The 14,991-nt window shown below is 28.3% G+C and overlaps 1 protein-coding gene and 1 non-coding gene across 5 annotated transcripts; one reads left to right on the top strand and one right to left on the bottom strand.

Annotated features, from left to right (window-relative positions):
• Positions 1–2,230: 2,230 nt before the first annotated feature.
• On the top strand, positions 2,231–10,915 carry LOC105251572 (glutamate receptor ionotropic, kainate 2). Of its 4 annotated transcripts, none has more exons than XM_020027621.2 (17): positions 2,231–2,284; positions 2,901–3,004; positions 3,809–3,964; positions 4,295–4,503; positions 4,751–5,050; positions 5,539–5,637; positions 6,130–6,306; positions 6,502–6,720; positions 6,830–7,042; positions 7,394–7,478; positions 7,729–7,867; positions 8,466–8,603; positions 8,937–9,135; positions 9,276–9,360; positions 9,597–9,743; positions 9,838–10,103; positions 10,471–10,915. In XM_020027621.2, exons 1-17 carry the CDS (start codon positions 2,250–2,252, stop codon positions 10,708–10,710), a joined length of 2,811 nt encoding a protein of 936 aa, XP_019883180.2. In that variant the 5' UTR covers positions 2,231–2,249; the 3' UTR covers positions 10,711–10,915. The 4 variants fall into 4 exon arrangements, with proteins under 4 accessions (XP_019883180.2, XP_019883181.2, XP_025269527.1 ...); XM_025413742.1 differs by having other exon boundaries at positions 2,243–2,411; XM_011258483.3 differs by lacking the exon at positions 2,231–2,284 and adding an exon at positions 2,548–2,798.
• Positions 10,916–11,386: 471 nt separating this feature from the next.
• On the bottom strand, positions 11,387–11,470 carry Trnal-cag. The gene has a single exon. It is a non-coding gene; the product is annotated as a tRNA-Leu (tRNA).
• Positions 11,471–14,991: the final 3,521 nt, after the last annotated feature.

Genomic DNA, 14,991 nt, shown 5'->3' with positions numbered 1-14,991 from the left:
TACGCGTTGAATGATACTGCTCATTTGCAGCTGCCTACTTGTACGAGACTCCCGTTTAAATACCTGGTATATCTCCTTTCCATCGTCAAGGAGCTGGATGGAATCCCCGTTCGTGGACAAGTGACATCAACGGTATATGCTGCCTACAATCACGTACGTCGTTTTGCTCGATGACATCGTTGCGCTCGTCGAGCTGTTGAGACAACTGTTACTCCCTGTGCTTACTTGCGTGTCGCAATATGTTTATATGCTCTGTAAACAATTAAAACACGTTGACTGAAACAAAGCAGCATGTATTGCTTCATGAAAATATCGCTTAAAGAATATACGTATGTTTTATTATGTATGACGTATGACTTTTATGGATAAATATATGAGTGATGTAAAAAACTTATATTAATATAAATATACATATGCATATAAATTTTATTGCAAGCTCCACAAGCTTATAATACAATTTATTTTTACGAGGAAATGATTGATAGGCAAATGATCGAAGGATTTAAAAAGCGTTTTTATTCAGAATATAATTTCTCTGTGATTTATAAAACGATCGAAAAAATAATTATACGATAAAGTGCATAATTATTCGCGACGTTTTATTATGAAACAGAAAAGATTTCATTATAAATAAAATTTTATAATTTATACTCACAGAGAGACTGTATTCTGAATAAAACGCTTTAAATCGTTCAATCATTTCGACTATCATTTTCTCGTACAAATATAAATTTTTTGATAAATAATATTTGTAAAATAACTGCTGTTCCAATTTATAACATTTTGTACATAAATAAAGTTTGTTAAGGAGCTATTAATCTATTAATATAATATAAGTATTAAATTTTAAAACTATGTAAAATAAATTAATTTTACTTGAGAGGACTCGATGGAATCGAAGGTTGCTAAAGTAGAAGAATTTAACCATCTATGATGGTTAATGGACTATTTTTAATGTACGAACGACAGAGGAATAATAATCTTTTCGTCTTTCTGCGCGTCGGTCCTTATCCCCTGCCCTACTTGATTGTTGAAAGAACAAGTATAAAAGACACTTACTATTACATTACCAAATATGTAAAGGTCAACGCGTTGCTACTTTTTGCACTTATATGTTTACATCTGACTAACTTCAACTATGACAAAGTCAAATATTACTTTGAACCGTCAACAGCGCCTCATTCCTAAAATTATTTATAATTCTTATACGTATTACCAACGGTAAAAATGGTGTTCGACACCATTGGGATTTGCTTTACCGACTGCAAATAATCTTTAACGAGAGAAATGTCGATGAAAAGAAATTATCACGCTAATAATAAGAATTAACAAAAGGAATTCTTTTTCCTCGATACGTTGATTTTTATTATATAGTATGTTTTATGTGCGTTTTGCATTATGAGCTTATATAAATGTTTCAAAATGTTACACGTCTATATAATTGTTAATTGCGATAATTTCTTTTTCAATATTAATTTTCTTTGATCCATCATGTTAAATCAAAATATTTTTATATTGAGTTTTACTAAATATATTATATATGTTTTAGAATAAAAATATATATTTTCAATTTATACTATTGAACGATGATATAAAAAAATAATCCGTCTGAAAATATAATGTAGAATAGAAAAAAAATTCGCATAATTTTTTGCTTTGCTATCGTAATTCAATATTATTGCAATGAGAGAACCAAAAATTTCGTTATGTTAAAATTTCTTTCTCCTGTTACAGCTCTGAAACCTGGTATAAAAAAACAGTAGTGAAATACATTTGCATTATTCTATTGATCATTAATTTATCTAAATATTAATATATATAACATTTTTCCTTGTTTTATTTATAAAATGAGAAATATTCGAAATAAGAATTGCTGATAAACTTTTACAGCAATATTGATGCGAATAGAAATAATAAAAAATAAAGCTTGCTTACGATCTTGGCCTTTTATTCTTTCTTCAACTTTCTTTGAAAATGTAATGAAAAAAAATATCTTTGATTATTTTAATGAATTTTAAAAGACTCGAAAGTATTATATAATTTTAACAACACATGAAAGTATTTAATGATTAAGAAATCTTTTAAATAAGATAGTACATAATAATATTTTTTGCTACTGGAAAGGAACATGCGACAATCGGTATGATATGGTTCTCGACAAGGTGGCCATTATCAAGCCAAAAATATATAGGATGGTCTACTCCAAATTTAGATCAGTATATAGAATCATACCAGATGCGAAACGTTAAATGCGGGACAGTTCCATCGGTTTTTCCTCTCAATAGTACGAGAAATTTCTATTGAACAGAGACTTCGACTTGTTCATTCAATCTAACTGCAAGTGCATTGCATCGCATTGAGAGAATGAGAAAATATAGTTGTTGATATGTGTTTGTATAGCTAGTATTCAGGTGAAACTAGTGGAATTTTTAGTGCATGAACATTATTTCTACTCTCTCTGTTCTCACAATGTTTAACTTAATAAAATTCATAATATTTTAAAAAATAATTCAATTAAATTACGCATGATGTTATAAATATACAGTATAAAAACATATCGAAAAGCAGAAATTAACAATTACTAAGAGCTTGGAAAGCTAAACAAGAGAAACATTTAAAAGCAAAAATAAAAACGTAAAAATTAATAAAAAAATTTAGTGATATAAGCCATCTGACGGAAAGTACACAAATTATTTGCATGTGATAAGCGATCTGAAATAAATGCCATAATCCTCTACACACCTAGATTCACCTTAATTAGTTTATAGCATTACAGTAATGAAGCTGTCTTCGTCCAGGTAAAAACATATTTGATGTTGCGCTAATAATTTTGCTATTCTAATTAAAAAATACAACAAATCTTGTACAAATTAAAGCAGAAATTTATCTTCGTTTTGCAGCTCATTTATTAAAATGGATTTACGTCAACGTCCTTTTTTGATTGTATCAACATTATTAATATTAGCAACATGCAGTCATGGAACCGTGAAACCTATAAAAATAGGTAAGTACACTCTAAAGAAATAGATGAAATAATATTATTTACGAGTAATTTGAAGTATTTTTATAATAATATAATATAAACTTGATTTTGTCTAAAAGAATTTAATAAGAAAATTACAATTAAGAATTAAAATTAATTTATTTTACTAGTATCATGTAAAAGTATTCTAATATATTGCTTTATATTGCGACTTTTAGATATATTTAAGATGAAACAAAATTTAAAGAATATTAATTATTACTCAGATTTTCTTCTTTTTTTATAACAAGTTATTATAAATAATCCTGCATATATAATACATGTTTATCTAATAGAGTAAAAAGAATGCAATTTATAAAAAATTAATTTTTAAACGAAACGAATGAGAAATACACATATATATATTCAACAGTGATGTTCGAATTAAAACTAACTCAGCATATGTGTTATTCGTTACTTACTATTGATCCAATACGTGTAACGTAAATTACAAGTTCTATGTGATTGTCAGCTATTAGTGAAACGAATATTATTCATGGATTACAATTACGAATACAAAATTAATTGCGATTATGCATATTTGTCGATTTTTTAAATCATTAATAACCGAATATAAATCTATTCGTTAAAAATTTATCGCATTCATTAAATTTCACAATTTTACATAAACAGAATATTTTATAATTAGTATTACAATTGGAAAAATAATTTTACATCAAAGAAATAAGTTAAAAATGTAGAAATTTTTTTAAAATTCAGAAAAATCTTTATATTTAAGTCTTTTTTTAAATCAATCTCTATTGAACTTTTATCATACATCGTTAGGTGGAATCTTTCACAAAGGCGATGAAGATCATATGTCCACATTTCTAAAAGCAATATCCGAGACAAAATACGAATCACCTGCACCCGCATTCGAATTCATTTCTGTCATCAAGTACATAGATGATAATACCGACAGCTTTAGGACTGCAGCAGCTGGTGAGTAACAAAAAATTAATCAATGTTAATAATGAAACATTATATTATAATAATTAATTTTGACAAGTTTTCTTATTAATTTTAAATATAGACGATATCCCTCAAATTTTCTTCTTCACATGTTCTTATATTTGTTTTAATTCGATTTGAATTTCAACAGAGACTCTTTAATTTTCTAATTCAAGACAAAGTAAATATTATAAATTAAAAAATCTATAAAGTAAGACCATATAATATATGCTTGCTCTGCTTTAACAATATCTGATTTATACAATGCTTTTATTTCATGTTTTATTTTATGCTATTATGCTATTATTCTTTCTTGTATAGCTTGTGAGCTTCTTGAAGAAGGCGTGGCAGCTATTTTCGGGCCTACAAGTTCGTATACTCGAGGAATAGTCGCAAGTATTGCCACGCGATTCGAAATACCGCATATCGAATACGTTTGGCGGGAAACTGAGGTATTAAGAACGGAAGCAGAAGAAGATAAAAATCCAATGACAATAAATGTGTTTCCGGAGAGTGAGAATGTCAGCAAGGTCAGTTGCCATAGAAAAAAATATTTCACAAATTAATTTTGTAAAAAAATAATTTTGTAGATGAATTATAAACTTATTAAAGTTTTTAATGTTCAAGTATTGCAATATAATCCGTAAGAATTTAAATCTAACGCGATTCATATCTTTAAAGAACGTATAATATATATATAACAAGAAAGCATGTAAAATATGTTAAATCATAATATTATTTTTGTATCAGAATTTTTATATCGACAAAATTATCTAGGCTATCGCCGATACTGTCGACTCGATGAAATGGCAAGGCTTCGTTGCAATTTACGAAAACAACGATGGGCTGTCGCGCATTCAAAAGGCTCTAACATTGAAACGAGCAAAGGATAATTCTGTTGCAATTCGGGAACTGGGCAATGGACCAGATTATCGCCCAATGCTCAAAGAGATACGCAATTTGTCTATTTCCAATATTCTCCTTGATGTTCAACCGGAAAAGATAATTAACGTTCTCCGTCAGGCGAAAGAAATTAAATTACTTGCAGATTATTCTAATTTTGTCATAACATATTTGGTAATAATAATATAAATCTTAAGATTAATTATAAATCTTAGATTTTAAAGATAAAAATTTAATTAAGGAAGTAAAAAAATAGCTACTAGAAGTGAAAAATGCTGATAGAATTCATACAAGTTAATTAAATAATGTTATAAAAGACCGATAAGATACGATTGATGATTACGAGAAGAAATTAAAAATATATTAAATAAGGTTGAAGAGAGTTATAAGAAACAATAAACAATTACACACACACACACACACACATATATATATATATAATAAATATTTAATAAACAATTCGAATTTCTGCTCATTGTTTAGATTATATAAGTTATCATTGAAGAATTTATTGCACAATTTGTGTAAAGAAAAATTATATTGTCGCGAGAAAAAAGAAAAAAAGTGATACTATATCATTTTTTAATTTTATAAGTAGCTAAAAATCTTTTAAAATATATAAACCTGAGCTACTTTTAAAATAATCTTTCTTGAAATTGTAGGATGCATCCAAACTACCTATTGTCGAGATACGAAACGGTACCAACGCCAATATTACCGGATTCAGTTTAAGGGAAAATGATGTAGAAGATGTTAACTGGGTAAATACAGGCATTTTTAAGTAGCAATATAAATAATAATAAATAAAATAATATACTTGTCATGAATAATATTAAAAAAATTTATATCTTCACTACATATATAATCCTTAAATACTGATGCAGTTGCGCAGAATACTGAGAAAAACTGCACAGAAACAAAAATTACATATTATTTATAGAGTCTTTTTGACTCATTCATTAAATTTATAAGATGTTTTTTTTCTTAGATGTTTTATTATCTTAAATAAATTATCAGATAATTTATTTAAGATAAGTAATAAAAAAATATATCTTATAAATAAAACATTTTAATTATAACTACAATAATTTCGAGTTTGTTATAAAAAAATAACTATCTTAACTAATTATTTATTTTATATTTTGATATTTACATTCAATTAGATAAATATTTTATATTAGAAGGTAAAAAATTTAAATTAAAGCAGTCACTTTTAAGATTCAGTTACTTGGCTGTTTATAATTTCAATCTAGCTAGATTCGGCAATTCTCTATGATGCGGTATTCTTGCTGCAAAAAGCGATAGAAACTTTAAATTCAAGGAATATTGATAACGAATTTATAAGGAATCTGATTGATCCTGTATCACTTTCTTGCAAGAAAAATGACAAATATCAAGCGGGACCTAATATTACGAGTATTATACGAGAGGTAAGTTCTTCTATATTTCTCTTATTATTTAATAAAGAAAATACATTCTTAATTTTAAGCTTCTTAAAATACAACTGATTTATTAAAATTTTAAGATATGAATAATAATAGATAATTTTTGTATTACTTATATAATTAAATTTAAATTAATTATATATCTGTATATAATTAATGATAAGTGAATTTTTGTTGTAGTTATCAAAGATGGGGAAGATAACAGGTGCAATGAATATTGACGAATATGGCCGTCGATGGGACTTTAAAATCCAAATACTGGACTTTCGATCGGAAATAATAAAAACAGGTTTCTGGGATAAAAATGGTCTACAGTTTAACTCTGAAACGGAGAAGGAAATGGAAAGTTATTTATATAAATCTATCAAAGAGAAAGAATTCATAATTAGCACCATAGTGGTTCGTAATATTTAATGCATTATTTGTTAATGTTAAAATTATTTTACTCAAAAACATATATAAATTTTTTCCCTCTTTCTCTCTTTTTCTTTATATATATATGATTTAGGGTGCACCTTATGTAATGGAAGCCATTGATGCATCAGAAGATACCATTTTAATCGGTCAGAAACATTACGAGGGTTATTGTATCGATCTTATCAAACACATCGCAAAAGATTTAGGGTTCTCATATAAATTTGAGATTGTGCCCGGATCACAAGGCACTTACGATCCAAAGACAAAGAGTTGGAACGGTCTAATCAGACACCTTTTGGATCATGTATGTAAGACATTTTATATTCACTAAAAACTCTATTTATATAAAAGAAAGTTTAAATTGATCTCAATCACATTAAACCTATCTTTTCACTTGCTAAAGTAAAAGAATTTTTCCGTTAAGACGTAGAATAAAAATGTAAAGCGATTAAATCGATTATTTTCGTATCCAATATAAAGATAAATTAACAATGAAAATATTAATATGTTTCAAAAACATATCTTTCTTAAAATCATCTATCAATCATCTATTATTTAGTACCTTCGACATTTTCCATCTTTCACGAAAATAGACAAATCTGCTTCTTCTATTTTGTTTTCCTTTTTCGACTAATTTATTGTAATTTTTTTGCAGAAGTCCGATCTGGCAATTTGCGATTTGACAATCACTTTTGCACGTGAATCGGCCGTAGATTTTTCGATGCCCTTCATGAATCTCGGTAATAATATTTTTTGGCGAAATATTTGTAAGACTATTAACATATATATATATATATATATATATATATATATATATATATATATATTATTTATTAAATTTTAAAAAAAATTTAGAAATAGATTAGCCTACAATAAAATGCCAAAAAGTCATAATAACGAAATATAATTAAATTTAAGATTAATTTGGATTATATAAAAAATATACGATTGATGATAATATTATATCTGCTTTATTTATATACTGTATAGGTATAAGCATCTTATTTAGTAAGCCAGAAGAGAAGGACCCAGATTTATTCTCCTTTTTGAGCCCATTGAGTACTGATGTCTGGATGTACATGGCGACAGCATATCTTGCCGTATCCATAATGTTGTTTGTTCAAGCAAGGTGAGATTAAATTATATATTTTATTTATCTAATCCTCTCTCTGGATATATGATCTTGGAGATGCAATCATGATAAGAAAAATTATCTCCCAAACATATTAACACACATACATACAAAGTAGAGCAAAAGTTCCGGAACGGCTAAATATCTCAGAAAATATTAATTTTTTGAAAAAATGATTTAGACACAAAAAAATGGCTTAAAAAGATCTATTAGCTGATGAACACTATAATTAAGTTAGTTTTCATTAAGTACTTTTTGAGTTATGAGGCTTGAAGTCATTTCTTAATTTTACATAAAACATAAAATATCATGTAAATTATTCATTTTTCGATTATCTTACCTTAATACTTTTATGTACAAAATAATGAGAGGAATCAATTGGTGTAAAGAAAACACATAGTTGTTTCGAAGAAAAAATAATTATAATGTAATTGTTAATTGCAAATTACATATTTTTTTCTTCGAAACAACTATGTGTTTTGTTTACACCAATGATTCCTCTCATTATTTTGTATATAAAAGTATTAAGGTAAGATAATCGAAAAATGAATATTTTACATAATATTTTATTAATCTGATGTAATTCTTTTTAAAGAATGGCACCTGGTGAATGGGACAATCCGCATCCATGCAATGCCGAACCTGAAGAATTAGAAAACAATTTTGACTTGAAAAATTCGTTATGGCTCACCATTGGTTCTCTTATGCAACAGGGCAGCGATATCTTACCTAAGTAAGTTTCTTAATAATATCAGTAAATACATATATTAAGAGTATCAACAATTATTTTTTAAACTAAAATTTTCATGTACTTTTTAAGTTGTTTATTATATATGTATGTGTGTACTTATAGATTTTATGTGTGTACTTATAGATAATAAATATTTAAAGTAGCGAGATTGATGACATGTGCTTTAAATTTATCGTGATATTTTTTTCATTGGCGATTTAATAATTTATATTAAATTTACTTATTTATCAAATTTTGTAAATTTTATAAATTTTAATTTTCATGTTTTAGACTTATTTATTTACAATTCATTCAGAATTCATTAATCACTTTCAGGGCACCCAGCATTCGGACGCTCACGACCATGTGGTGGTTTTTCACATTGATCATGATATCCTCCTACACAGCTAATCTTGCAGCTTTTCTTACTGCAGCTCAGATGGAAACACCTATCAACAACGTCGACGATTTGGCTCGACAAACGAAAATTAAGTACGGATCCGTTGGAGGTGGTGCAACATCATCATTCTTCAGGGTATATTAACTATAACTATATATTTCAATATTGTATTCAAAATTACTGCAAGAATAGTTTGATATTGTGTATTTAACTAATACATTTATACATGTAATATTACCGATGAAATAGTGGATGAATTTGATTCAAATTATTAGGACTCAAATTATTCGATATATAAACGGATGTTTGCAACAATGATGGAAACGAAACCAAGCGTATTCACTAAGGATAATAAAGAAGGTGAGATATTATAATCATAAGAAAATAATAGTTTTGTTGTTTTTCTTCCGATCTTTTATCTTCGCACAGAATAAAACAACTAAATCAAAATATTTAAAGATTTCCTAATACTCTTTAATAAAAAAGTTTCTCAGTAAAAGAACATAATTCTAGAAGAAGCAATCCTTTTGGATTGTTTAATCCTGTTTTAAATTTTAATCCTGTTTTAAAAATGTTTATTTTCTATCGTGATATAGGTGTCGAGCGAGTTGTCAAAAGCAAAGGATTATATGCATTTTTAATGGAGAGTACCACCATAGAATATCAAATGCAGCGAAATTGTGAGATTGACAAAATCGGTGGGCTTATCGACAACAAAGGCTATGGCATAGCTTTACCGCGTAGTAAGTGTGAAAGCAATTTCAAAATGGAAACATTCTACAAGGATCTTCTATTCATTTTTATTTGAACAAAAATTATCGTTTATATTTTTCGCAGATTCTCCATACAGAACACCAATCAATAGCGCGATCTTGAGGCTAGGTGAGAAAGGTACTTTGCAACAGTTAAAGACACGCTGGTGGCGAGAAAAGGGTGGCGGATTATGCGACACGGATGATACAGAAACTGCCAATACTGGCGAACTAGGAATGGCAAACGTTGGAGGCGTCTTTCTTGTTTTAATGTTAGGTTGCGGTGCCTCGTTGATCCTCGCTATTGTTGAATTCCTTTGGAATGTACGAGACGTCGCAGTGAGAGAAAAAGTAAGATTTCCCTTTATCCAATCATTATATTTCCTGTATCGCTTAAAATTAAAATTCTAGAATAATCGCATGAAAGGAATAAATATTTTATTTTCTTTAATAATGTTAAAAAAAAATATGTTTAATATAAAAATGATAAATGCGTATATAATAGAATTTAATTTTGCGATGAAGAGAAAAATAATGATAAATCTTGTTTTAAAAACAAGATTTATCATTATTTTTCATCGTAAATTAAATTGTAAGACAATAAGATGCAAAAATATATACAAGAATAACTTATTATACGTTAGACTTAAATTTAATATGCCAATTAGGGCCGCTACACACAATTATTGCTAAAGAATTATTAATTACTTTTGTACAGATTACACCAGGAGAAGCGCTAAAGGCCGAACTAAGGTTCGCAGTGAATATTTGGGAAACGAAGAAACCAGTTAAAATCGCTAAAAGTAGCAGTAGTGCAACTTCTTTAGAGGGAGGATTCACTAGAGCTGCATCTACAGCTCGTTCCATCGTTGGCTCGTTTTTACGTCTTGATATACTCGACAAAATAGATAAAGATCATGATACAAATAATCGTAGCAATGATCGTAAGATTAATTAATTACTAGGCGAATTAAAATTAACCATCGTTTTTTCAACAGAATTCTGCATCAAGAGATATTTATGTAATAAAGAATTCTATAATATATATATTAATTAGATATTTATTTATTAATATAGAGTAACCGAAAAAAGAAATTTCCTGCTTGTCAAATTGCGGAAACCTGCACTATATATTTGTATATCTCACAATGTTTCTGTACTGGATAAAAAATTAAAATGTTGACTAAAAAACGCAATATTGTTGTTTCATGAGAATACCAGTACAAAAACTGTACTATATATGTTTTATTGAAAGGCTTTTAAGTTGTAATGTTTTAGGAAATCCCTAGTAATGGACAGAAATGAATATCAACATGTTTTTTTTATAAAAAATAAACACATTTTAGCCTCAAAATTTATAAACACATTTTAGCCTCAACATTTATAAATTTGTACTGCTTTTTTTGAGTGGGAAGAAATGTTTTTATATTTTAATGAAAATAAAATACGATAATATTTTAATTATTGGTCGTGTATTTGAAACAAAAATATGCAATCTAAATGTAACTGCTTGCATTCTTGCAACTCGATAATTACCTACGTATAAAATAAAAATTAAAAATATATTTTATTGCAAAGATTTGTAATTCAAAAATGTTTTATTCTATTTTATAATATGTAAAAACAAAAAAATCTGTCAGAAGTGGGATTCGAACCCACGCCCACAGAAGTGGACTGCGACCTGAACGCAGCGCCTTAGACCGCTCGGCCATCCTGACTTGACAGTCGGTTGCGTAAACAAAGCTTAAGTATGTATTTGAAATTCGAAATAAATTAAAGGAAATTAAATACAAGAAAATTATTGTTGCTGTGTATCAAAATAACATTTCAATATTACAATAAATAAGAATTATTATCAATATCAATGTATAATATTAAATAATAAAAAGTATATATAAAAATTATTTCTAAGATTTGTATATACATTGTATATATAAAAATTATTGCCAAGATTTCTTGCATTTCTTTGTCTTTATAATTAGTTCTTAATGCTTGTTATGTTTAAAAAAACTGTTTCAAAAATGAAAACAAAAGAGAAGTAATTCTTTCCGGTAGTTTTTTACGTTAAATAATTTATTATGTTACAATTGGGAAACAAAACTTTTATTCAATTTAATTATTCAATCTTTTATTTAAAAAAACTGCACTCTCTATCTTGCATTTTTAAACTGTAACTAAACTGTAACTTAATGATTTATTAAGGATAATTTATCACTATAATGTGTAAATATTGTTATATAATACATGTAAATACAAAATATTTATATCAGAAAAGATTTTTGAAAGATATATTAAAATAGGAAAGAATATAATTAAATATAATATATATATATATATATATATATATATATATATTTAATAAGATTATATTATAAAAATAAAATAACTATTATGCTAAATGATTAATTTAGTTCTAATTTCACAGATAAAATTTATATTTTATCTTTTTTTATCAACTTCTTTATAATTTATATATTATTAAAATTATATATTATTATTTATATATTATTATTTATATATTATGAAAAGAAAATAATGTACAAAATGTGGTATTTGCTTAACCGACTGCAGATATGCCTCTTTCCAACGTTGGTTTAGAGAAGATCTCAACGAAGGCGCGCTTTATATTCAACAAAGAAAGCTTTTCCCTCGATATGCTGACTTTCACTTCCGTATTTAAAGACTGGCATACTCCACGTGCGTTCCGCATCGTTAGCATGTAACAGTTGTACTAATATATTGCCTGATTTTACCTAACATTCTCTTTCATAAGCACTGATATAAAATGCCAGATAATTACAACAATATTTCTAATTAATTTAAAAAAAAAAAAATTGCTATTTTAAATACAACATAAATTTTTAATATGTACGCGACGGTTATAAATTAATCTGTAATTTTTATCATTAAAACAATTTTAGTTTTTTATTAAATAACTTATTCTTTCAACTTAAGCCTAGATTTATTTAGTAAAAATATGACTTTTGTCTTTTAGAAGCCTTATAATCAATATAATATGAGTGCGAAAGAATGTGGATTCCCCTGAGCACTACTTATCTTCAAAATAGCGTAGATTCCCCTTGATACATAGTATATATCTATTGTATTTCTCGACTGTCCACAATTATTCAGAATTATGACCGTCATTTATTTTAACCTTTAATAATATATAATATTATGTGATACCTAATATATATATATAATGTCAACAAAACATATCTTGCTTCTATATAAGAATTTTTTACAAGAAATATTTCCAAATAGTTTAATTATTTCTATTTGTATTATCTATTTTAAATATAAATATTCGAATTTCTTTTTGCTTATGTTTCATATATATGATTTAAATCAATGATTTTATCACTAAAATTGAAGTATTTCAAATATAAATATTTCAATATAAGATAATCTGGTTATATCATACTATCTGATTATATGTATATATAAAGAAAAAGAGAGAGAGAGAGAGAGAGAGAGAGAGAGAGAGAGAGAGAGAGAGAGAGGGAGAGAGAGAGAGAGAGGAAGGGAGAGGAAAAAAGAAAGAGAGAGAAAGAGAAAAAAAAAAGAAAGAATAACTGTTTAACATCAACATAATGTGTACGAAGACTTTCGCGATGAATCGAAAGCAAGAAGTTCGAAATCGATCTCCCTCGCTTCCTGAGCGAGGACCGGTTGAAATTCGCGCATGTATGCAGTCGATCACGTAGAAAGCTCAGTTGCATAAGCCATAACCGGATCTTGTCAGACGTTGTTTCCAAGAAAGAGAAGGAGATGAGAGCATAAAGGTGCGCCGATGATGAAGAATGACGGGCTGAGAAATTCGGAGAAACTTTGGAAACCGAGGGACACGAGAATCCGATGGACGCCGCATGATGATCGGTGAGAGTGGTTGAAAGTTCGTAACAATTTTTTACACGCTTTAACGTTAACATTAAAAAGAATATAAACCACTCGAGATGGCTCCATTACTTAATTTTTTTTAAATAAGGAGATTCGGGAATCGCGACATATCGATATATTGTAATTACTTCTTTCTCCTCTCAGTATTTTTCTCTTTTAAAACAGCGTTTATTACTGAGTTTATTATTGAGTTTGCCGAAAATAAGAAACGTTAATGCTGATACATGTGCAGCAAAATATGGAAATCAGAAATAGCAATGAAGAAATCGAAAGTATATACTTTCCGCGGCCACGAATAATTATTTAATAAATTCTTTCCGAGGAAAGAAATTAATTTTTAGCTCTTCTTCTTTCTGCATCTTTTATGAATAGTTATGAGCTCGTTGAACTTTTTGGAAATCAATAAGAATCGACTCGCTTATATAGCGTTGTGAAATGCTTACAACGGTTCGATGAATTTTGCAAAACTCGGGAAGCGACCGGAAGAACATCCGCTTATGTAGTGAAAATCGATTTGTAAAGCATCGCCACACATTTTACGGCCACTGCATCCGAGACGCGAGAGTCTCGGTCGTCATCAATTCACCGCAATACGAAAGAAGGAAGATGAAAAATGTATAAAACCTACTTCGTACGATACAGATCGCGTACAGGACAGCTTATCGCAGAAAACATTCTAATATTCTGCGGTTAATATTATCCCCTCGTTCATCTCTCTTCCGATGGTGCGATAAAAATTCTATGCGCGCAAACGAAAAAAAGAAAGAAATAAAAGTATTTAAAAGCTTAAATTTTTGTGTCGAGCAAGTGGAAAAAAGGAAGAAGAAAAAACACGAACCGATTTAGTACAAGATAGTTTGAAGCGGTATCTGCCTCTCGTGGTCTCCGTAAAGTGGAAAAAGCTTAACACTTGCTTTCGGATACCAGACTCATATTTCACCTGTTTACAGCCGAGTAAGCCAGATGTCTCTCAAGAAGAAAATTCCCTCCACGCCTCGGGCTTCTTTTCACTATTTTCCAGACCATGCTATCTGGAAGAATGTTCGCCTCATCGATTCCCGTCTCTTGCTCGACGCGCTCCTGTTCGCCGCTAATCTCGACCGAGATCAATCATGCTACCCTCTTCGTATCCCTTATTTACTTTATTATTATTTTAAGCGACAAGACACCCTCCCAAGTCAAGAGTACCCGAGAAGCTGTCATTAATAAGAATCTCTTTTTCTCTCGCAGGATTAAATATAGCCATGTTCGGTTTTTATATCAATCTGTGATATTCAAAACGCTTCGTGAGCATGAAATATTGATCGAATAATTAAATATTCAATACCGCCCGCTAAAT

The sequence above is a fragment of the Camponotus floridanus genome, unplaced genomic scaffold, assembly GCF_003227725.1.
Source record: "Camponotus floridanus strain SB8 unplaced genomic scaffold, Cflo_v7.5 scaffold7, whole genome shotgun sequence".
NCBI classification, from domain to species: Eukaryota; Metazoa; Arthropoda; class Insecta; order Hymenoptera; family Formicidae; genus Camponotus; species Camponotus floridanus.
Note: the sequence above shows the minus strand (reverse complement) of the source record. Positions and strands in the feature narration are given on the sequence as shown.

Excerpts from the sequence above, each read along its gene's own strand:
- LOC105251572 (XM_020027621.2), top strand. The coding sequence starts at position 2,250 with ATGCGGGACAGTTCCATCGGTTTTTCCTCTCAATA. Across the intron at positions 5,638-6,129 it reads ATGTAGAAGATGTTAACTGG|CTAGATTCGGCAATTCTCTA; the intron begins GTAAATACAGGC and ends ATTTCAATCTAG. Across the intron at positions 9,361-9,596 it reads CACTAAGGATAATAAAGAAG|GTGTCGAGCGAGTTGTCAAA; the intron begins GTGAGATATTAT and ends ATCGTGATATAG.